The sequence below is a fragment of the Eptesicus fuscus genome, chromosome 17 (genome assembly GCF_027574615.1).
Source record: "Eptesicus fuscus isolate TK198812 chromosome 17, DD_ASM_mEF_20220401, whole genome shotgun sequence".
Classification (NCBI taxonomy): Eukaryota; Metazoa; Chordata; class Mammalia; order Chiroptera; family Vespertilionidae; genus Eptesicus; species Eptesicus fuscus.
The window spans coordinates 17,105,285-17,128,494 of record NC_072489.1 but is presented as its reverse complement, the minus strand read 5'-3'; the positions used below and the strand labels follow the sequence as shown (position 1 = coordinate 17,128,494).

The 23,210-nt window shown below is 38.6% G+C and overlaps 1 protein-coding gene across 3 annotated transcripts in view; it reads left to right on the top strand.

Annotated features, from left to right (window-relative positions):
- MCU (mitochondrial calcium uniporter) overlaps positions 1-23,210 on the top strand; it is a 190,186-nt gene that overhangs the window by 155,973 nt on the left and 11,003 nt on the right. For 2 of the 3 annotated variants that reach the window (XM_008145398.3, XM_054728755.1), the window contains 4 exons: positions 14,296-14,466; positions 15,606-15,710; positions 19,512-19,672; positions 21,215-21,418. In XM_008145398.3, the coding sequence (XP_008143620.1) occupies positions 14,296-14,466; positions 15,606-15,710; positions 19,512-19,672; positions 21,215-21,418 (641 nt within the window). The remainder of the gene's footprint in view (positions 1-14,295; positions 14,467-15,605; positions 15,711-19,511; positions 19,673-21,214; positions 21,419-23,210) is intronic. The other variant, XM_054728754.1, reaches the window with a different exon arrangement.

Here is a 23,210-nt window from a genome sequence, read left to right as displayed (position 1 = left end):
AAGTTGGAATAACTGAAACACCTTGTATTTTTCCATTTTTGAAATGTATTCTACAGTTTGCATTTTTTTAGAAGTAGAAGTTTCAATTTGAAACTACCAGAATGTTATTGAACTTGTTCCATCACAAAATATCCCCCTCCCTTTTTAAATGATTCTATATAATTGACTATCATTGCCAAGAAAACCAGTCACATGAAATTGGAAAGACCTTTAAGCTTTATGCACTGACAGTATTTGAACTAGCTTAGTTTGGAATAGAAGCAAATTTATGTCAAATATCAGATGATGGCATCTAATCTAGGATTGCAACATTTATTCCAATATTTTGAAATAAGTTTTGAGGAAATTGGAAACTATTCTATTTCTCTCCACAATGCAACTTGATGAAACTATTGATATTGCTCGGAGGAATTAATTCCTAGTTTTTATCTGTTAATAAGCAACTTTTCACAGTTAAGGAAAAATCCTAAATATGTGAGATTCTCTTATGGAAATTAGAAAGGCTGTTAACATTAGTGACTATCACCATCTTTGAAAGAGTGTTAAAATTTTTTGCCAAAATAACAACCAGAAAAAATTATTTTTCACTCTGAGGAAGATCCTGTTACTTTACTTTCTACACAAGCGATGCATCTTCCACACTTAGTATCATGCATATGTGTATTGCCTCAGAGAAGAAAGGAGCTTCACCCATTTTCCCCCCAGTTGGTACATACTGGCATTTAAGACTCTTCCAATAGCCCTAAAAGAAGCCTTGCCTGTTGTCACAGAAGTAATCACTATCATGAGAAAAAAATTTATAAGAAAAAGAATCAAAATAGAATTATCTTCTTGGCTTGATTAAATGTTGGATAGGAGTTTTTCTATTTAAAAGAGGAAAAAGTTTAATACAAGAAAGAATTTAGTTATGGCTTGATCATTTGGGGATATATGAGGCTTTATGAATGAGCACAGTCTTCTTATTTAAGACTTTCAGTCATTACTATTGAGTAGAAAAATTGTGAACTATTTTAAACAAGCTATAGCCCTGAAGTGGGTAATTAGAAATAGACAACAATATAAATTTTCCAACTGCTGGACTAAGTTTCTCTGTAGGCTGGTCATAAATGGAAAGCCTTGTCAGTTTCTCTGTGGGAATTAAAAATGTCATAGCTCTTAAAGATATCTCCGCTCAGAAACCTTAAAACTGAAACTTGAATTTGTAATCTTTTCATTTTGATATTGCATCAAAGTAGTGATATGAATTCAATTCTATGAGTATTAGAGAATTCTTAGGTTCTCTAGACTAGCGTCATTGACAAAGTGAGCTATGGGACCTGTGATTATGTTTTTACCACATACTTTTCTTATAGTCTCAAAGTTTTCACAACTTCTTTTCATCAAAACAGAAAGGCACAACCTTTTAGATATCAAAGATGATATTTAAGTTACCATATTCCAAAACTGGGTCCATTATGTGACTTCTTTATTCAAGCTAAGCAATATAGTAGTATTGTAATTGAAATGTCATTTTATATAGAATTGAAGTTTATTTTCTGTTTTAATTGAAGTCTTGTTTTGTGTCTTTAAAAAACAGGAAATAGCCATTAATTTTGTTTTAAAAAGAAGAAAAGTGCTTCAGATTTTACAAACATTTATTTTTTAAATATGGCAATATAGTAGTGTGCTCAGGCTGCCATAACAAAATACCATGGACTGGGTGGCTTAAAGACCAAAAATTTATTTTCTCTCAGTTCTGGAGGCTGGAAGTCTTGAGATCAGGTGCCAGCACGGTCAGGTTCTGGTAAGAACTCTATTCCTAGCTTGCAGATGGCCACCTCTCACAATGGGGAGTGGGGGGAGCACTTACTCTTCTTATAAAACCACAGTCCTGTCATATTAGGGCCTGATCTTTATGACCTCATTTAATCTTAAATACCTCTTACAGACCCTATCTCCAGATAGTCACATTAGCAATTAGAGATTCAACATATGAATTAGGGGGGAGGGGCACTATAACACAGTTCAGTCCATAGCCGGCATTATAAAGGAAATCCATTTCCAAGGCAATAAAATAAATTAAATCTAAAACTTTTATGTATAAACTAGAGGCCCATTGCACGAAGAGATTCGTGCTATAGGCCTTCCTTCCCTTGGCTTCCAGCACTGGTTTTCCTCTGGCACCCGGGACCCAGGCCTTCGCTCCAGCCAGAGTTTGCCTTCTTCCTCTTCGCTGCAGACTCCGGCCTGTTCGTCTTTGATGCAGACTCCAGCTGGAGTCTGCCATCTTCGTCTTTGCTGCAGACTCTGGAGTCTGCAGTCTTGTCTTCGCTGCAACACTCCTGGAGCAGCTGGGCAGCTGCCATCTTTGGCCTTCTAATTTGCATACTCACTCTGATTGGCTGTGGGTGTAGCAGAGGTCTGGTCAATTTACATGTTTATCTATTATTATGTAAGATTGTTTGAAATTTTTAGGAAATAGGGGTAAGGGGGGAATCTATACCTTTATCAGATTCTCAAAGAGCAAATTATCCAAAAATACTAAGGAACACAGAATTGGTTTGCATAATTTATACTCTCAACCTTTTTTGCCTTCAGTGGAACAAGTAATTTTTGTTGTCTTGAAATTTAAAGGCATGATTGGAAAATTTCTCATGGATGTGTTATATGATTTTAGTCTTTAGGTTTTAAGACTTTAGATTTCAGAAAAAGCAAGAGAAACTATTATAGCAGGCATTTTCATATATTCTCATTGAATATTGTGAAATATTAGAATCTCTGCAATATAGGGAAGGAAACTGAGATATACGTATTATACTCAGTAATCAGTAATATGCTTGGGGATTCAACATGTCTCCTATGGTAGAACTTGAATACTACCAAATCTGAGTTTCCAAGACCCATAATTGTTCTACTGCACTGTCACTATTTCAGATTGTATTGTATTTTTCACCACCCAGAAATTAAAGTGGAGTCTAATTTAATGAAGTTACCATATTTTTCGGCGTATAAGACGACTTTTTAACCCAAGAAAATCTTCTATACGTAACAGTCATCTTATATGCCAGAAAATACGGTACTTTCACAACAGCACCATCAAAAGCAGTATTCTTATAAAGAAAAAGGGGCTAGAGCACTATATTGGTATAGGGTTTCATTTTTACAAAAGCAAAATAAAATCTTTAATTCTCAGTAGAATGAGTACATGGATAGGAGGAAGGGAGGGAATGGCCATTTACTTCACACAAATGCTTTGTTGACATTTATGAGAAACTAGTAGCCCTGCGCACAAATCCATGCGCCAGTAGGTTGCTGCCACCCTCCTGTAACTCTCCTAACCACCATCCCCCCACCCCCCCCCCCCCATAGCTTGCTGCCCTGCCCCATCCTGTAGCTCTCCGCTGCCCACTTGTAGTTCGCTGCCCCACCCTCCTGCAGATCCCTGATCCGGTCGTTACACGGTTGGTCATTACGCCTCAGGGTGTAATGGATAATTGGCATATTCCTCTCTTTTTATATAGGATTCTTTTCATAAACTGATTTTAAAAGTACCAGAATTACAAAAGGTACATAGAATTGTACGACTTTCACGTAGGACTAATAATAACATATATTAAAAAATGATTTATAACTTTGTTTTCAAAATTTTTATCATTTAGGCCTCATAATCACATCTTAGTTTTGTGGATAAAAAAGGGCCCACATGCCCTAGCTGGTTTGGCTCAGAGGTTAGAGCATCGGCCTGCGGACTGAAGGGTCCCAGGTTCGATTCCAGCCAAGGGCACATGCCAGGAGTTGTAGTCTTTGCAGTCTCGATCCCCAGTAGGGAGCGTGCAGGAGGCAGCCAATCGATGATTCTCTCTCATCATTGATGTTTCTATCTCTCTCTCCCTCTCACTTTCTCTCTGAAATCAATAAAAAAAAAGGGGGAGGGGGGCGCATACTAAACTTGCCTGACAAGCTAAGGGGAGGCCTGCATGGCAGCCTTACAAACTCAGAGACCTAACGTAACCACATAGGATGGTCTGAAATTAAATTTCTTAACTAAAAGTGAGTCATGTTCTAAGGTTGCTTACTAATATAGCTGAGAAGTTGGTGCTGGCTCTTGGTGGGAGACCCTACTTCTTCTCCATGTTGACTTCTCCATAGGACTGTAGAATTGTCCTCATGATGTAACCACTGGTTTCCCCAGAGCAAGTGATTCAAGAGAGTGGGACAGAAGCTACACAGTCTTTTATGGCATAACCTCAGAAGTTTCACACCATCACATCTGCTGTATTCTGATTATGCAGCGCAGTCCTGACTTGATGTGAGATGATACCACACAAGGATGTGAATACCTAGAGGCAAGGATCATATAGAGCTATCTCAGAGGCTGGCTATCACAATACTTACTATGTAATGTATATTTGGGTATGTATATGCATCTGTATCTGTGTGTGTGTGTGTGTGTGTGTGTGTGTGTGTGTGTGTGTGTTATGGATGGTAATGATAAACACAAAATACCAACTTCAGGATAGTGGGGGTTTTTGAAGAAGAAAGATTACCCTGATTCAGTGTGGATAATTTTTTGAATGGGAGCAAGGCTTGAGTGAAGTAAGTAGTCCAATACAAGGTAGCTGATATAAGAAAGAGGCAGTGGTGACCTGCATTAAGATAGTAATAGTAGAGCAAATTGGAAGGATTAGAGATTTTAGGAAATAAAATGAAAGGATGTGCTGACCTATTAGATATGAGAAATATCATGTTCTGCATCTAAGAAATGTCCAAACCTGTAGAAAAATTTTATGAATTTATTTGAGCCAAACTGATTACAGTTGCCAGGAAGCAAAATCATGACAGATTGAGAAAATATTGCAGATATTGGCAGTTTTGCACCTTATTTTATACATTAGTATAAATGGAGACACAAGGGAGGGTTACATGAAATCCACTGGTGGTAGATTAAGGAGGTAGGAAAATGCAAAGTGAGGACATTTCTGGGATTGGATAAAAAGCAAAATGGAGAAACACATATTTCTTTTACATTTGTGGTTACTTCATAGTAAATGTCACTGGAAAGGGACAGGGCTGAGGCAATTTGTCCCAGCACAGGTCTTAGATGTGTGGGTCCTTGACTTTGTGCAGGAAAGATTTCAAAGATATGAGTCCAGGTGATTTTGAGAGTACATTTAATAAAGCTTAGGACAGTGAGACAATGGAAGGGCTTAGGATAGAAGCAGCAAGATCATAGCAACAGGATTGAGCCAAGGCCGAGCTGCTTTGACTCAGAAAGATCACAGAGACAAAGGAAGTGAGCCGAGGCAGGGCTGCTTCAACTCGGGGAAAAAAGTCACAGAGGCAAAGGAAGTGAGCCATGCATGGCAGGGCTGCTTGGCTTTCTGAAAAGTCAATAGAGGCAAAAGGAGGACCCGTGGAGACAGGATCAAAGGGTTAGCCTGGGACCAACTGCTGCTACCCACTGCTCCCCTGGTTGCAACCCTTAGAGCTCAGGAGAAAGAAAGCGAAAATACGTGTCTGGTGTCTGTGCGAATGCTCAAGGCAGAGCACATGCTGGCATTCTTTGTCTTAAGGGCTTTTATCTGTTTTCTGCAGGCGAAAAATTTAGGCCTGAATCAGAATATTTATCGGCTTTCTAGGTATGTCCTTTAATATGCTGGTGTATCAAAATGAGTGTATAGTGGGGTTTGAGTTCATTATCTGGTCAGCTTCACCTTTGTCTTGGCTTTGTGTTTTGGGCTGTTGTGTTATTTATTCCCCTGACTTCATCCTTTTTGGGTTTGTCTGACACGAATGGCACTAACTGGGTACTCTGTTATCTCTCTCCCTGACTTGGGTGATTTAAGCTATCTGCTCTTTGGTTAGTGAGGAGAGATGTAAACTATCTGCTTTTCGATGTCTTTGGTTAGGGAAGATAAGTTCTTGTGATTTATTAGCTCGATGCTAATTGCTCAACCGTTTGTTTAACTCTCTCACAGTTTCCGCATTCCAATTGTCAAGGAATTTTCCTAGCTTCTTACTAATCTGCCTCAGTAAACACTTGCATTTCATAGAGGTGGGTATGTGGGCAACAAGATAACAATGAGGGGATCTGTGGTCTCCTGCTCTGGTGCTGGCAGTTGTGTTTTGAGGGGTCTGGAAAATATTACTCTGAAATTTCAAAAATACATTTTGTTGGATGCAAAAAGACAATAAAACAGGCTCACTTAAGGTAAAGATTGACCTGTGTCAAGGAAACTACAGGCCTAGGACATAACTACCCACCACGACCTGCTTTTACTTAGGAATTTTTTATGTTCAGGCCATCCTGCATGGTCCTGAGTTTGTAAGGCCTACCAGGCATGCCTCTCCTGAGCTCAGCAGGTTTAGTGCGTGGCCCTTTTTTTCATCCACAAGAGGAGTCAAGGATATCAGACAATTTTCTGGATTGGGCCATAGTTATGTAATGATGGTGTTATTGTCTGAGATGAGAAATGTCAGAGACGGTTTGGGAGAAGATTAATTTAGTTTTAGGATTTTTGAGTTTGGGGTATGCCTGTGGGAAACCTAGTTGTCCAGCAAACAATTGAATTTACCGTAGGTTTGAACATCAGCATTTAGATGGTAGCTGACACTTTGTAAGGCGATGAGATTGCCTGGAGAGTGTGTGGATTGAGAAGCATAGAGGTCTAGGACAAAGCAATTAGAAACTTAAGGGGTGAATACAGGAAGAGCCTATGAAGGAAAATTAGAAGGTATAATCAGAAAGGTAAAAACAACCAGAAGGGTGTGAAAAAAGGAAAGCTTTTTATAAAATGAAGGAGTAGTTAACATCATTAGATGCTGTAAAATGGCTTTGGGTTGAACTATCTGACCTTAGCACCATCATTTAACCTTGCTCAACTTTGTTCTCCTTAGCACCTGTAAAAGAAGGACATTAGTCTGTGTGATTTCCCTGGCCCTTCCAATACTAAAATGTTATGCTTATATTTCACATTCTTGATGTAGAATATTACAAAAAGAGGGAAGAAAGAGACAATGGTAAGACATAAGCCACTGGAATCATCCATCATATAAAGTTCAGCTCTAAATAGTTTTGCAGAAAACACTCCACATGTGCTTTCTTATTGTACCAGTTTCCTTTCATAAGACCTTAAGATATAGTCAAGTTCATAATATATTTTAAAGATTTTACCCATTGCTTTGAACACCAATCGAACATCCTGCTATGCATTTTTATAAACATTTTTAACAATTGGCTAAATTACAAGCATTTGTATTTTATGACTTTTTTATACTTATTGCCCCAAATACATTAAAAAAATAATTCCTTCTTCAAACCCAAATATTTGTTTGCCTTGTACTTCTTTTAGTCTGGAAAATTCCTTGTCTTTTTATTTTTATGTCTAAATCTGCTGTCATGTTCTATCTCTCAGTATTCATACTGGATGCCCCATATTTCTAGATTTCTTTGAAGCGCACTGATGTAAAACATAGCTTATTTCTTATTTTATTGAAATGGAAATTATAGCAAAAGATGAAAAAAACAACAACCCAAGAGTCACCTGATGAAATTTACACTTAAAAAAGAATATCTGTCTCCTGAGAATAATAGCAGACAACTGTCATTAGCTTGGAAATGCCCATTGTGACTTAACTACAACCAGCAGCTATTTTGGATATTGTTAAACTGGAGGAACTTTGGTAATTGTCCTTTTTTTGGTTGCAAACCAAGAAAACTAATATTTACATTGTGATTTATTATGTGGGAAAGAAGGAGACCTGCAGATTTATTTCAAAAGCAGTATTATAATGAAGCTTTATCAGTTCTGAAGTGTATTATTCCATGCAGTTTCTCAAAGCTTTCATATTTCATTCCTTTGAAAAGCTTCACAGTCTTTAAAGAAAAAAGTTAAAGTACATGAGAAAGACTAATTTTCTCTCCGTTATTTTAAAATAGTAACCCTTAAGCACTTACCTGTGAAACATGTTTTAGTGAAATTTTCCATACCATATGTGTTTAAGAGTCATAGATTTCTTTTATTTAAATTCAACTCAGTCTAATTTTGAAATCTATAGTTGAATTTTTTTTTTCATATATGGAAAGGAAATAATTGAGGGGAAAAATACCAGGTGAACAAGTTAGTCACCTAGTTTTATGAGATCATCATCATTACTACCTGCAGAAGAGAAAGAGATGTTCATATTAGTGGCTCTGACTTTAAGAAAACCGTGGATTGCTCAGGATTCTCTTAGAAATTAGAAAGACATTTCAAATATTTTTATATATTGAATATATTTTTATATTTTCAAATTTTTTATATATTGAAAACTTTAGATGGTACGTGCTGTGTGTTAAGTTCACATTATTGTTTCTGGTATCTTCTTTCTTAGAAACATAGACTACCCTTTTGAAAGGATTAAACTAAAAGATTTTTGACTTGGCTTCTTTTTAGTTTTTATATAAAAGTTAAAATCATGTCTTCACAAAGAATTAACTGCCATGGAAATTGTTGTCCTGCTGTCAACAACTAGAATACCAGACAAAATATGTGAACCAACTGTTTTTAGACATTGGACAACTGCACAGGACTGTGATATCTGAGAGAAGAGAAACAAATGAGATTAACCCTGTGTTGGAGGCTTCAGCTAAATTCTAAACCATAAGACCAGGCCAGAACAACTTCCAAGGAAAACAATTGCTAGGAGCTATAAAATGAATGATTTTCAGTGCTCATACAGTGCCAGAAATCATTTGATTTCTCTCCAGCCAGAAGGAAAAGACAGCACCGAATACATGAATATTTAGTAGAAACGCCCAGAAGAACCATATCTTAGAAGTGGAACCAAAATGGCCCTCAAATAAAAGATTCTCTAGATCTATCCTAATAGACTTTTTTAAAGACTTGAAAGTAACTTAATGCCCAGCCAGTGTGGCTCAGTGGTTGAGCATCAACCCATGCACCAAGAGGTTGCTGGTTCAATTTCCCAGTCACAGAATATGCTTTAGTAGTGAGCTCAATCCCAGGTGAGAGGCGTGCAGGAGGATGCCAATCAATGTTCTCTCTTATCAATGTTTCTAGCTCTCTCTCCCTTTCCCTTCCTCTCCCTCTTAAAAAAAAAATTAATAAAAATATGTTTAGCCCTGGCTTGTGTGCTCAGTGGATAGAGCATCAGCCTGCAGACTGAAGAATCCCAGGTTGGATTCCGGTCTAACGCACATTCCTGGGTTTCCGGCTCAATCCCCAGTGGGAGGCGTGCAGGAGGCAGCTGATCCATGATTCTCTCTCATTATTGATGTTTCTGTCTCTCTCTCTCCCTCTCTTCCTTCCTCTCTGAAATCAATAATATATATATTTAAAAAAAAAAAAACTTTTTTTAAAAAAGAAAGCTACTTAACTATACAAGATCCAGCACTCAACAATGTAAAATTAACAGTTTTTAACCTCCAATCAAAAATGACTAGGAATATGAACAAGCAGGAAAAGAACCAGAATATTGAAATAGACGTAGAAATGATGAGAGGAAGACATTAACAGATCAGAATTTTAAAATAGTTATTATAAATATGATCCTTTTATTCAGAGGAGAGAAAGAAAAAATAAGCATAACATGAAGAGAAAAAGAAGATATAAAAATAAAACAAGTGGAACTTCTAGAGATGAAAAATATGTCTGAAGTGAAAAACAGTGCAGATGTAATTGACAGCAGATAAAACACTACTGAAGAAAAGGTCAGTGACATTGAAGCGCATGACAATTAAAACTATCCAAAATGAAGCTGAGAGGGGAAAAACAAAAACAAAAAATATGAAAAGCACCTCGGTGCCCTGTATCACATGAACTAATATTAAGTGTAACTAGAATCCCAAAAGAAGAAGTGTAGGAAACAGGAAAAATATTTGAATAATGGACAGAATTCTCCCAAATTTGAAGAAATGTAATGACTCACATGCAATAATCACGAAGAATAACATAGAAAGAAAAATTATAATAAACTTGTTTAAAACCAATGATAAAGAGAAAATATTAAAAGGAGTCAGAATTAAAAAGACATATTACATACAGAGAAACAAAGATAAATATATACTTTGCAAACCAGAAGACATAGTTCTTTAGAGTGCTGAAAGGAAAAAAATATCTGTCAACGTAGAATTTTTTGCAAAATTCTCTTCAAAAATGAAGGGGAAATAAAGCCTTTTTCTGACTTGCCAAAGCTGAGAGAATTTGTTGCCAGCAACATCTGCACATCAAGAAATGTTTGAGGAAGCCCTTCAAGTAAAAAAAATAATACTAAATGGAAATTTGGATCTATACAAAAGGGATGAATATGTGTGTAAAAATAAAAGAGATTTGTCCTCATTTCAGAATTTCTTGAAAATATCACATATCAAAGCAAAAATAATGTATTGTGTGGCTTATAACATACAGAAATCCTATATAATAAAAGCCTAATATGCTAAGTGTCTGGTCATATGGTCATCTGTTCAACCAATCAAAGTGTAATATGCTAATGATATGCTAAGGCCGCTAAACCGCTCACTATGACATGCACTGACCATCAGGGGGCAGACGGTCGACCAGTTGACCAGTTGCTATGATGTGTACTGACCAACAGGGGGCAGATGCTCCAACCAGTAGGTTAGCTTGCTGCTGGGGTCTGGCCAATCGGAACTGAGCAAGATGGGCCGGACATACCTTGGAGCCCTCCCGCTGTTCCTCCCCAGCTGGCCAACCTTCCACATCCCTCCCTGGCCTAGATCGTGCACTGGTGGAGTCCCTCGGCCTGGCCTGCGCCCTCTCGCAATCCGGGACCCCTCAGGGAGGCACATTGACTGTCAGGTAGTTTCATCTATATAATAAAAGCCTAAGTGACCGTTATGGTGGAACGACCAGAACAACCAATCACTATGATGCACACTGACCACCAGGGGGCAGATGTTTAATGCAGGAGCTACCCCCTTGTGGTCAGTGCACTCCAACAGGGGAGTGCCGCTCAGCCAGAAGCTGGGCTCACAGCGGCAGTGGCAGGAGCCACTCCCACATCTGTGGCAGCACTAAGGAGCAGCAAGCCGAGTGGTAAGGAGCGAGCAGGTGGGCGGTAAGGAGTGAGGGGTCCTGGACTGTGAGACCGACATCCCCCAAGGGGTCCCAGACTGCGAGTGGGCACAGGCCGGGCTGAGGGACACCCCCCCTCCAGTGCACAAATTTCGTGCACCGGGCCTCTAGTAAAATATATGATACTACAAAGCAAGGGGAATGGAAGTATACTGTTGTAGCGTCCACTGCACTATACCTAAAATGGCATAAATTATTTGAAAATTAACTGTGATAAATTAAAGGTGTATATTGTAAACCCTAGAACAGGGTTCAGCAAACCCAGTAAGCCAAGTCCTGCTCACTGCTTATTTTATAGAAAAAGTTTGTTGGGACACAGCCATGCCCATTTGTTTACGTGTTGCCTAAGGCTGCTTTTGCACCACAGTGCAGAGTCTGCAGTTGGAACAAAGATCTTATGGCCCACAATGGCCAAAATATTTATTATCTAGCTCTTTACAGAAAAAGTTTTCCAACACCTGCTGTAGAGTAACTCCCCTAAAAACATGAGGAGGTATAGTTAATAAGCCATTAGTAGAGATTAAACATAATCATAAAAAATAATCCCTGGTCAATGTGGCTCAGTTGAAGCATCATCCAATACACCAAAAGGTTGAGGGTTTGATTCCCGGCCAGGGTGCTATTGGCTGATGGACTGATCAATGTTTCTCTCTCACATTGATATTTCTCTCTCTTTCTCTCTCTCCCCCTCCCTTCCTTCTTTCCTCTCTCTCTCAGATAAATTTAAAAAAAAACACACAAAAAAAACCCTCAGTTAAATCTAAAAGATGGATGGCAAGAATATAGGAAAAGTAGAAGAAAGAACACTTAGGTCAAGAAATTAAGTATCAAGATGGTGGGTGGACTTATATCCAACTATACTTATAATTTATTAAATGCAAATAATATACACACTTTAGTTGAAAGGCAGAGATGGTCAGATTGGATAAAATAGCAAGACCTAAGTATATGCTGTGTAAGGGAAACCCACTTTATTTTTTAAAATATTTTTATTGATGTTTTTTAGAGAGAGGAAGTGAAAGGGAGTTTTTCTTTCACACCCCCTGCACGCTCTCTGCTGGGATCAAGCCCACAACCGGGGCATGTGCCCTGACCAGGAATCTAACCTGCAACCTTTCAGTGCACGGGATGAGCCACACTGGCCAGGGCGGAAACCCACTTTAAGTATGAAGACATGGATAGGTTAAAAGTAAAAGGATGAGAAAAGGTATACCACAATCAATAGGTGAATGGATAAATAAATTATAGTGTGTCCATACAGTGAAATACTATCAGCAATAAAAATGAATGAACTACTAATGCATACAGCAACATGAATATCAAAATCATGCTGAGAGAAAGAAACCAGGTTTTAAAAATGTGTATATAATATATGATTCTAGTGTTATGAAACTAGAAAAATATGGTGACAAAAATCAAAACTGGTTGCCCAGAGATTAACTGGGGTGGGGCTCAAGGGAATTTTTATTATTGTGTCAAAACTCATCAAACATTCATTTAAAATAGTGTTTTGTTTTTTATTTATAAGCTATGCCTTAATAAAGGTTGCTTTAAAATTTAAGTCATGAAAGAATTTAGAGTGAGACTTTTGTATACATTTTAGACCTTATAAATTACTAGATAGGTAAGAAAATAAGGTGTAAATGACTATGGAAACTTCAATGCATCTGGGGTCTCCAGAACTTGAATCTACATACATTTTCTCTCAACTCATCAATTTTGAGGGATATGAATCCTTAGAAACATTATAGAATGTATCTTTTGATTCTTAAAAAAAAAACACAAATGAGGCAATGATATCACTATGTATCAATCAGTGTGCTAAGTGTTTTAAATGGTTTATTTTATTTACTAGAGGCCCCATGCATGTAATTTGTGCACTCAGCAGGGAGGGGGACTCTCAGTCCAACTTGTGCCCTCTTGCAGTCCAAGAGCCCTTGGGGGATGTCCAACTGATGGCTTAGGCCCGCTCTCCACATTGGGAGCGGGCCTAAGCCAGCAGTTGGACATACTTAGCACTGCCACAGAGGTGAGAGAGGCTCCCGCCACCGCCGCTGCGCTCACCAGCCATGAGCCCGGCTTCTGGCTGAGCTGTGCTCCCCCTGTGGGAGTATACTGACCACGAGGGGGCAGCTCCTGCATTGAGCGTCTGCCCCGTGGTGGTCAGTGCGCATCATAGTGACCGGTCATTCTGCCATTCAGTCAATTTGCATATTAGCCTTTTATTATATAGGATTCCTCATAACAACTCTATCAGTTAGGGATTAAACCCAGCTTATATATGAAAAAGTGAGGCTCAGAGAATTTATATAAGATGTCCAAAGTTAGCCAGAATTCCAGCCCAGATTTTACTCTGAAACCTGTTTTCCTTCCTTGGTGCTAACTTATCTTTAAATATTTGATTGCTTATGTGAAGAAAACTGGTTCAAAATTAATTTATTTTTAAAAATTCATTTGAAAATTACTTTGAGTTATTCTGACATTTGTTTTAATGACAGGCTCTGCAAATCAAGAGTAGTGAGGAAAAAGATAAGGAAATAAGGAATTCTGTGCCATACTGTTGTAGAAAATCCTTTCAGTTGTACAGCTTATAATAATATCTCCTTTATTAACTTTTTGTTAGAAAATGCCAAATAGTTCATCTTTGGCTTCTCTCTAAGCTCAGGAAGATGTTCAGGAGAATATAAAAGGAACTGTTTTTTATTATTTCATAATATGTCCATGTTGTGTAAGAGAATGCATAGTTATCAAGTACCTTGGATATAATATTGTACTATAAATATGAGTTGTATTCTTGAACAAGAATCTCCCTTATTGGTGTACTTTAAGATATCATTAGTGGCCTCCCAAGAGCCACTTCCTATAGGTTATGGAGTCAGCTAGCAATCTCTGACTACCTAATAAAATCTTAATAAACGGAACCAGGTAAAGTTCTTCAGCAATACCAAAAACTTTACCTCAAATTCCTAAGAAAGCTTTTCCTTGATCCACTTAGAAGATAATCCTTTGCATGTTTCCATTTTTCTGAAAAGTGAGTTGTGTGATTCTAATTCCCAGAATAACTGTCAACTAAAGCTAAAGGACATATTCTTAAACCTTTGAAAACATTTTAAACCACACTTATAATAACAGATCCCATATACTAGTAAGAATGGTAAGAATATAGCTGTAACTTATAATGAATCTAACTTTCATATAATTGGGGGTCTTTTTCATTCAGATGTGACAGTGGTGTATCAAAATGGGTTACCTGTGATATCTGTGAGGCTACCATCCCGGCGTGAACGCTGCCAGTTCACACTCAAACCTATCTCAGACTCTGTTGGTGTGTTTTTACGACAACTACAAGAAGAGGATCGGGGAATTGACAGAGTTGCAATCTACTCACCAGGTACAGTCACCTTCATTATTAATTCCCACCCATCCATTTCCCCAAACCACCCCCCCCCACCACACACACACACACACACACAGGTTTCTGCAAAAGAATCTCTTACTCTTAACTTTCTTTGCTTAGCAAATGTCAGCAGGAGAGAAAGTGGTTCTCAGATATAACTGTTCAGTTTTAACAAATATATATGCACAGAGAGTCTCATTCAAACGCACCTCACATATAATGCTGTGGGCACTGTATATTATTAAGACCTTTCATCATTGCCTTAGGCATAAAATAAATTTTTCCAGTGGTTGACTCCTCCTCTCTGGAGATATGAAATATTAGGACTTCTTTTTAGATTTTCTTATGTCTTTCACATAAAGATTTACCAAAATAAAAACATGTATACTTGAAAAGAATATAAAATAAGGCACCAAAAATTCCCATTTGACATGACACCCATTTTACTTATTTGTTTTTAAGTGCTTTACATATTTTCCTCATTTTTACTTTGAAACATTTTAAATCCACATTAGTACAATAAGTACCCACTTACCCTTCACTTGAATTCACCAGTTATTAACAATTTGCCACATTTCTATGCTATAAATATTTGAGATAGACTTAATACTCAATTCATGAAGTAGTATAACTAGTAGACCAGCTTGGTGTACTTGCTAGCCCTAGCATTCATCCCTAACAAATTATTGGCATCTAATCAGTGACCACACTGAAAAGTACCACATAATGGAAAATGTTGTTTTTTTACTCACCTACCTTCCATCACAGACAAATATAAGACGCCCGTGCAGCTCTCCCAGTGGCCCTAGATTTCCAACTGACACCTATAGATCTATATAATTATTTCATTTGTTCATGAAGTTCTCCCGGAAAACTATGTCGTTAAATCTTCACAGGCTTGAGGCCATGAAAACAAAAAGTCTCAGATAATAGCATAAACTTTGTTTAGCATGGTCTCAGATAATAGTATAAGCTTTGTTTAGCATAGACTTGGGGATGAGGCAAAAAGTTAACTGCAATTAAGAGAGACATCATTCTTAAAATCTATTTTGAGGATTACTTTTTCATGACCATTCTTAAATAATTATGGACATAGGACAAGTTTACCTTTTCACATTAAACTTTTTTCACAGATGGTGTTCGAGTTGCTGCCTCAACAGGGATAGATCTCCTCCTCCTTGATGACTTTAAGCTGGTCATTAACGACTTAACATATCATGTCCGACCACCAAAGAGAGGTAAAAAGTAACCTTGATAAGGTCAGAGGAACGAGGGAAGGGCTTTTGGAAAGAACTTAACTTTTCCCTGGATAACCTTGAGAAACGGGCAGTATTCCAAGAACACTGACAGGTTTACATGCAGACTCTGTTTCAGTTGAAGAACTCCTTGAGTACCTGGCACTTAGCCAGTACATTGACTAAAACTTAAATTCTACCTACACATGAGAAAGCTTATTATCTGATATTGCCACTGGTTCACATAAGTGAATGTTCTACATAACTTAAGCTTCTTCCCTCCATACAGGCTAAAAGTCATATTATTTTAATAACATTATGGGGGGGAGGTCTTTTTAAAATGAATTATGGACTTCCCTGTGCTCTTAAACATTTGTAATGAGAATTAATCCTTTTTTTTTATAGTTCCAAGTCAGCAGTCTGAAAGTCAATTATCCTATCTAATAAAAGAGTAATATGCAAATTGACCATCACTCCAACACACAAGATGGCTTCCCCCATGTGGTCAAAGATGGCTGCCCCCATGTGGACACAAGATGGCCAGCAGGGGAGGGCAGTTGGGAGGGACCAGGCCTGCAAGGGAGGACAGTTGGGGGCGATCAAGCCTGCAGGGGAGGGCAGTTAGGGGTGACCAGGCCGGCAGAGGAGGGAAGTTGGGGGCGACTGGGCCTGCAGGGAAGGGCAGTTGGGGGGGACCCAGGCCTGCAGGGGAGAGCAGTTGGGGGGACCAGGCCTGCAGGGGAGGGTAGTTAGGGGTGACCAGTCCTGCAGGGGAGGGCAGTTAGGGGCAAACAGGCTGGAAGGGGAGCAGTTAGGCATCAATCAGGCTGGCAGGGGAGTGGTTAGGGTGTGATAAGGCTGGCAGGCAGAAGCGGTTAGGGGCAATCAGGAAGGCAGGCAGGCGAGCAGTTGGGAGCCAGCAGTCCTGGATTGTGAGAGGGATGTCCCAGATTGGAGAGGGTGCAGGCTGGGCTGAGAGACATCTGCCCCCCCACACACGAATTTCATGCACCGGGCCTCTAGTTATACAATAATAGACCTTAGGAACTTCTGACATATATATACTTTTATGCAAAACAGTGAGGTACTTGCCTCAGGAGTAAATTTTAAAAGGGAGCCTAAAAACTTAGTAGTCAAAATAAATAAATTTACAAGAAAACTGTTAATGAAAAGACATGATGAACAAAATATCAAAAATTTAAATAACAACATAGTCAATGTTGCTGATTTTTCTTTTACCCCAGGCTCCAATGTGGCTCTGCACAGTACTGATGCTCAATAGCCCTCTAAAGTAGCATATTGAGTTATATCTACTTTTCTTTCTTTATCCTTGATATTTATTGTTACTGACTAGTATTCTTAATGCTCCTTCCATCACTACCATCCCTCTACCAGCCTACTAGGACATCTCCACTTTTCAATTCTGCTTTTGAGAATTGTGACTAATATAGAAAAAGATCTGAGTAAAAATCTAAGTATTGAATGCCTCCAAAGTCTGGTCCACATCTACCTTTAAAATTTTTCTCTTTCTCTCTTACATGTTGCCTGCTTTTCCTCCACCCTGTGTCCCTTTGTTCCTATGTCCAATTCTTTGCCATCTGAGTGTTTGCTCATCTTTTCTCTGCCTAAGATACTGGTACCTGTCTCCTTTCTTCCTAACCTCGTTTCCTTATGTCAAAATTGTCAATGTCAGCTCTTCTATGAAGCCTTTAATGATCCTATTCTTTCTTTCTTCAACTCCCAGCCAACCAGGAGTGATTAATCTAGTTCCTGAGTTCTTCTGATTCCTTTTCTTTACAAATGTTACTATGATATTGTAACCCTGATTGACTCAGGTGGTCATTTTACTTGAGTGAATTAAATGAGTTAACTTGGTAGCATTTTGATTTTTCAGAGGCCAGAATCTCCTCTGTGTTCAAACAGGCTGGCAGGGGAGCAGTTAGACATCAATCAGGCTGGCAGGGCAGTGGTTAGGGGGTGATTAGGTTGGCAGGCAGAAGTGGTTAGGGGCAATCAGGAAGGCAGGCAGGTGAGCAGTTGGGAGCCAGCAGTACTGAATTGTAAGAGGGATGTCCGACTGCCCTAAATGGGCAGTGGGACATCCCTCGAGGGGTCCCAGATTGGAGAGGGTGCAGGCTGGGCTGAGGGACACCCCCTAACCCCCTGTGCACGAATTTCGTGCACCAGGCCTCTAGTTATGGAATAAAAGACTTAGTATAGGAATGAAACCTTGTACAGTTAGTTGTATGAAGCTGAAGAAGTAGGAGTCTGAAAAGGGAGCTTGGAAGATGGGAGAATAGTCACCAATTTTTAAGCAGTGACACAGATGGACAAATCAAAGCTTGCCAAAGAACCTGGAAATTCAGATACATCCCACCGTTAGGGTAAGGATTACCAAAAGAGGGCTGATAGAGAAATCCCGAGGGATGCTGCCACCTCACTGTGAAATTCTAGACAAGTTACTTCTTTCTAGAGTGCAGTTTCCTCTTCTGGTAGCTGGAAAGTGTAAAGCTGAATGCAAATGTGAGCTGCAACTTTAGTGCAAAGAAGACCCTGTTGACATAGATGACTTCTAGAGTTCAAAGTGTGCAAGACTCTATGCTCATCCCATTTTACTATATCAGCTCTTCTCTAATCCAATTTGCTGCCCTTATTTGAATTTTTATTGATTGACTTCCTGTGTTAACTGTACTAAAGGATATTTTTGAAGAATATTTCACAGATTAACAGTATGGTAGTTACCAGAGAGAAGGGGGTGGGGCGGTAGTAAAGGGTAAAGGGGCCAAATACATGGTGACGGAAGATTATTTGACTTTGGGTGGTGGGCACACAATGCTATATATAGATCATGTATCACAGAAATGAATACTTGAAACTTATATGATCCTATGAACCAGTGTCACCCCAATAAATTTAATAAAAATTCTTTTTTTAACTGTATAGTTAATTCTGATTGTAGCTTATTTTTATTTAGAAAAGGGCTGAACTTAAGAAAATGGCACAATAAGGCTAATATTCTAAAACAAAAGCTTTATTTGTAGTGCTTTAATAAATGGCAGCTGAAATCAGCTGGATTTTTTATTAAGTTCTCACAACATAATTTTTATATTTCTGGAAACACATCCTACTCACAGAAGAGGATAATGAATCAAAGAATTTAATCTTTTACCCTTTCAATCATTATAACTTCATGTCCTTTAGAGCATGATATTGAGGTCCATACAGCTATTCTGTGTCTTTTCCCAACAGAAATAAATAAAAGTTGTATGCTAGGGGGAAGATGTATGGGAGCTAAGATTATTAGAATAATGGTATTTTTATTTATACCTTTGTATGTGCAAATTTGAAATACTTTAGCTTTTCTTCAGATAGTACTAAAGGGGGAAAATCATCAATTAAAATGGTAAGGCCATAGATAAATTATAGATCAGCATTTTAATAAGCATGATAATAAGATTGATTTTAAACCTCTCTTCTTGTTTTTAACATACTGTCTTCATTTTTTATTTTTATATAATGAAGGTTATTATTTGTAGCCTCATAGGTAGCATTTAAACATCTAAAAATATAATGGTGAATGTTGGTTTCAAAATTTTCAAGTTGCCCAAATATGAGTATACTTTCTATGATTTGTAGATACCTCCTTTTTTAAAAAAGAAATATTACTTTCCTTCAGTTTCACACTGAAAGTGAGATCCCTATTGTGGATGAATCTGCCTTGTCCTTATTGTCTAATAGCCCCAAGAATAGCAACTCTTCACTTAAGGCATACATTTTTTTAAAAAAGTAACCTTTTCCTTTCAGACCTCTTAAGCCATGAAAATGCAGCAACGCTGAACGACGTAAAAACACTAGTCCAGCAGCTATACACTACACTCTGCATCGAGCAGCACCAGCTAAGCAAGGAGAGGGAGCTTATCGAAAGATTAGAGGATCTCAAAGAGCAACTGGCACCCCTGGAAAAGGTACAAATTCAAACCTCTGACTTTTTTCTTCACTGATATATTTTTTTCAGAGCATATTTACCTCCATTTTAAATTTGCTTTTTTATGTAATTGAGCTGTGTCAATCAAACTAGTCCACTAGTTTTTGGGACTGAACCATAAAAAAGTTCCAATCAAAGCTAAGAAAAGACTTAAAAAGAAATAGTTTGGAGCCTTGATAATGGACTTAAAGCTTTGAGGTCTGAATGTCTGCCCTTACACAGATTTACCACCTTTACAACAAAGTTTGGAATAACTGCTGATCAAGAAAGGTTCTGAGGATAGTGGGTAATGATTTTAATCAAGTTAAGAATTATATCAAATATTATACAGCTGTTTAACATGATTGTGTAGACCTAATATGCTATAGAAAACTATTCATATATTTTATGGAAAGGAAATTATAAAAATAAGCATATTAGTACATACTGTGATCCAAGTTTTAAATGTATTATGCTCATAGTTATACATATGTATGTATTTTAAATACATACATATGTAGAGAAAGATATGCCAATAGAGTAGTAGGATTATGATTGATTTTTTACACTTTTCTGAGTATTCTAGAATGAACATGTGTCATTCTTACTTTTTGATTATATAAGCATTTTCATTTTAAGAAATTAGACTATAAGAGAATTACAAAGGGAACAAATACTCTTTATATTGTGCTTTTTCTGATTTCTTTAAAAATAATCAACACATATCTCAAGGTTGTTCTCATTAAACTTAAGACCATCAGAAAGCTGTGATATGGGGGTTATTGGGGGAAAAGGAGGAACATATATAAGTACTTTCAACAATAAAGATTAAAAACAAGAAAGTTGTGATAAACTAAATTTAAGGAACTGTTGTCAAGAGGGAGGAGTTTTAAATTTGGTTTTTTCAAAACATAAAGCATTTTCTATGTGTCAACTATAATAAAGTAATTATCATCCTATACTGTATATTTACTATCTACCAGGAATTATGGTAAGTATTTTACCTATATTCTGTTAATCCTCAGAGCAACTCAATACTGAAGTTAATGATGATTTGCAATGAGGGCTTAAACTCTTCCGGTCTGAATCCAGAGTCCATGCTCTGACTCACTGTGCTGGTCTGCCCCCTCCCTAGTAAACCCTTTGAGTAAAAACTGATAATAGATTAAATTTTATATGAACAGTGAGAGAACATTTGCATGCTTTCATTTCCCTCCTCTCAAAGAAAATAATCTTGTAGTTGGATGAAGAACTATTGAAAATAACTTACTCACTCCTGTAGTTCACCAGATTTTCAGCCACTTCTAGGATGAAACATAAAACACAGTGTCCTAAATAAATATTACGCCTTTTAAATACCTTATTCAGTGAGAACTATAGGTACTATTTAGGAAGACAAACTATATTTGATAGAACTGAGACTAACTTGTATCTTGATTATGAGTCCTGTTTCTTTAGTGAACATAGAACAGTTTAAATAAGAGTTTTCTATTGATTCTATGTCAAAGTGCTTTACGATTGATCGATCATGTGTGCCCCATAGGTACGAATTGAGATCAGCAGAAAAGCTGAGAAGAGGACCACTTTGGTGCTATGGGGTGGACTTGCTTACATGGCCACACAGTTTGGCATTTTGGCCCGGCTTACCTGGTGGGAATACTCCTGGGACATTATGGAGCCTGTCACCTATTTCATCACTTATGGAAGTGCCATGGCAATGTACGCGTATTTTGTAATAACACGCCAGGTAAGAATTTTTAAATATGTTTTCATTGATTTCAGAGAAGAAGGGAGAAGGAGAGAGAGAGAGAAACATCAATGATGAGAATCATTGATCAGCTGCCTCCTGAACACCCCCTACTAGAGATTGAGCCCACAACCCAGGCATGTGCCCTGATAGGAATTGAACCATGACCTCTTGGTTCATAGGTCAACACGCAACCACTGAGCCATACCAGCTGGGCTCTCATATTCTTTCTAAGGCCAGTTCCATTTAAGTACTCATTTATCCTTTACACACACACACACACACACACACACACACACACACACACACACACGTAGGTGTGCAGGCACTATTTTATTTTTTAAAGTTTTTTTTAAAAAAATATATGTATGCATCCTATATAATAAAAGCCTAATATGCTAAGTGTCTGACCATTCGACCAGTCGCTATGACATGCACTGACCACCAGAGGGGCAGACACTCCAACTGGTAGGTTAGCTTGCTGCTAGGGTCGGGCAGATCAGGACTGGGCGAGGTGGCCGGACATGCCCTGGAGCCCTCCCTGCGATCCCTCCCCGGCCCGATCGTGCACCGGTGGGGTCCCTCAGCCTGGCCTGCGCCCTCTCACAATCTAGAACCCCTCAGGGGATGTCGAAGAGCCGGTTTCGCCCCAATCCCTGCAAGTCAGGCCGAGGGACCCCACCGGTGCATGAATCCGTACACTGGGCCTCTATTCTATATATATAAAAGCCAAGTGACTAGAACGACCAGAACGACAGGAACAACCAGTCACTATGACGTGCACTGCTGCCCTCCCCCGGCCCGATCGGGTGCAGGGCCAGCTAGCCAACCTCCTGCGTCCTCTCCCCCCAGCCAGCTGGCCCCGATCTTCCCCGATTGGCCCCTATCGGGGCAGGCTGGCTGGACCCCACCTGTGCACGAATTCATGCACCGGGCCTCTAATATGTATTTATATATATTTAGAGAGAGAGGGAGAAGGATAGAGCTAGAAACATCATTGATTGGCTGACTCCTGCACACCCCTACTGGGAATCGAGCCCATAACCCGGGCATGTGCCCTGACAGGAATTGAACCAGTGACCTCTTGGTTCATCAGTCAATGCTCAACCACTGAGCCACATCTGCTGGGCATCAGGCACTATTTTAGATGCAAAAGAGACAGATATAAGATATGGGTTCTGCCCTCATGAAGCTCACAGATTATAAAGAGAGCCATATAAAACATTAAATTCAGAAAAATATATTACAGTAAGTTATAGAATAAGAGGGCAAGTGAGAAGAGTGACCAGTGATAGGATAACTTGTTCAGCTAAGTTGGTTGGCTTTTATGTACTGTGTAATTAATTTAATGGTCAGATGGAGTAGTCCCAAGCTTTTGGTTTTTGTTGAATTCTTGGAATGGAGAATTGGTGATACCTAAAGAAATAGTTAAACTAGCCCAGCCGGCATGGCTCAGTGGTTGAATGTTGACCTATGACAGTTCAATTCCCCGTTTGATTCCCAGTCAGGGCACATGCCCAGGTTTCAGGCTCGATCCCCAGTGTGGGGAGTGCAGGAGGCAGTCAGTCGATGATTCTCATTATTGATGATTCTATCTCTTTTTCCCTCTCTGAAATCAATACCAAAAAAAATATTTTTAAATAGTTAAACTAAACTCTGGGCTACTTCTCAGTATGTTAAGTGAATACGTGGGGGGTTTTTTTGTTACTGTTTTTACTTCATGGAAGAGAGGCAAAATTAGTTATCTAATCATTTTATACTCTTGGTCTATTCTTTATCAACCAAGGCTCAT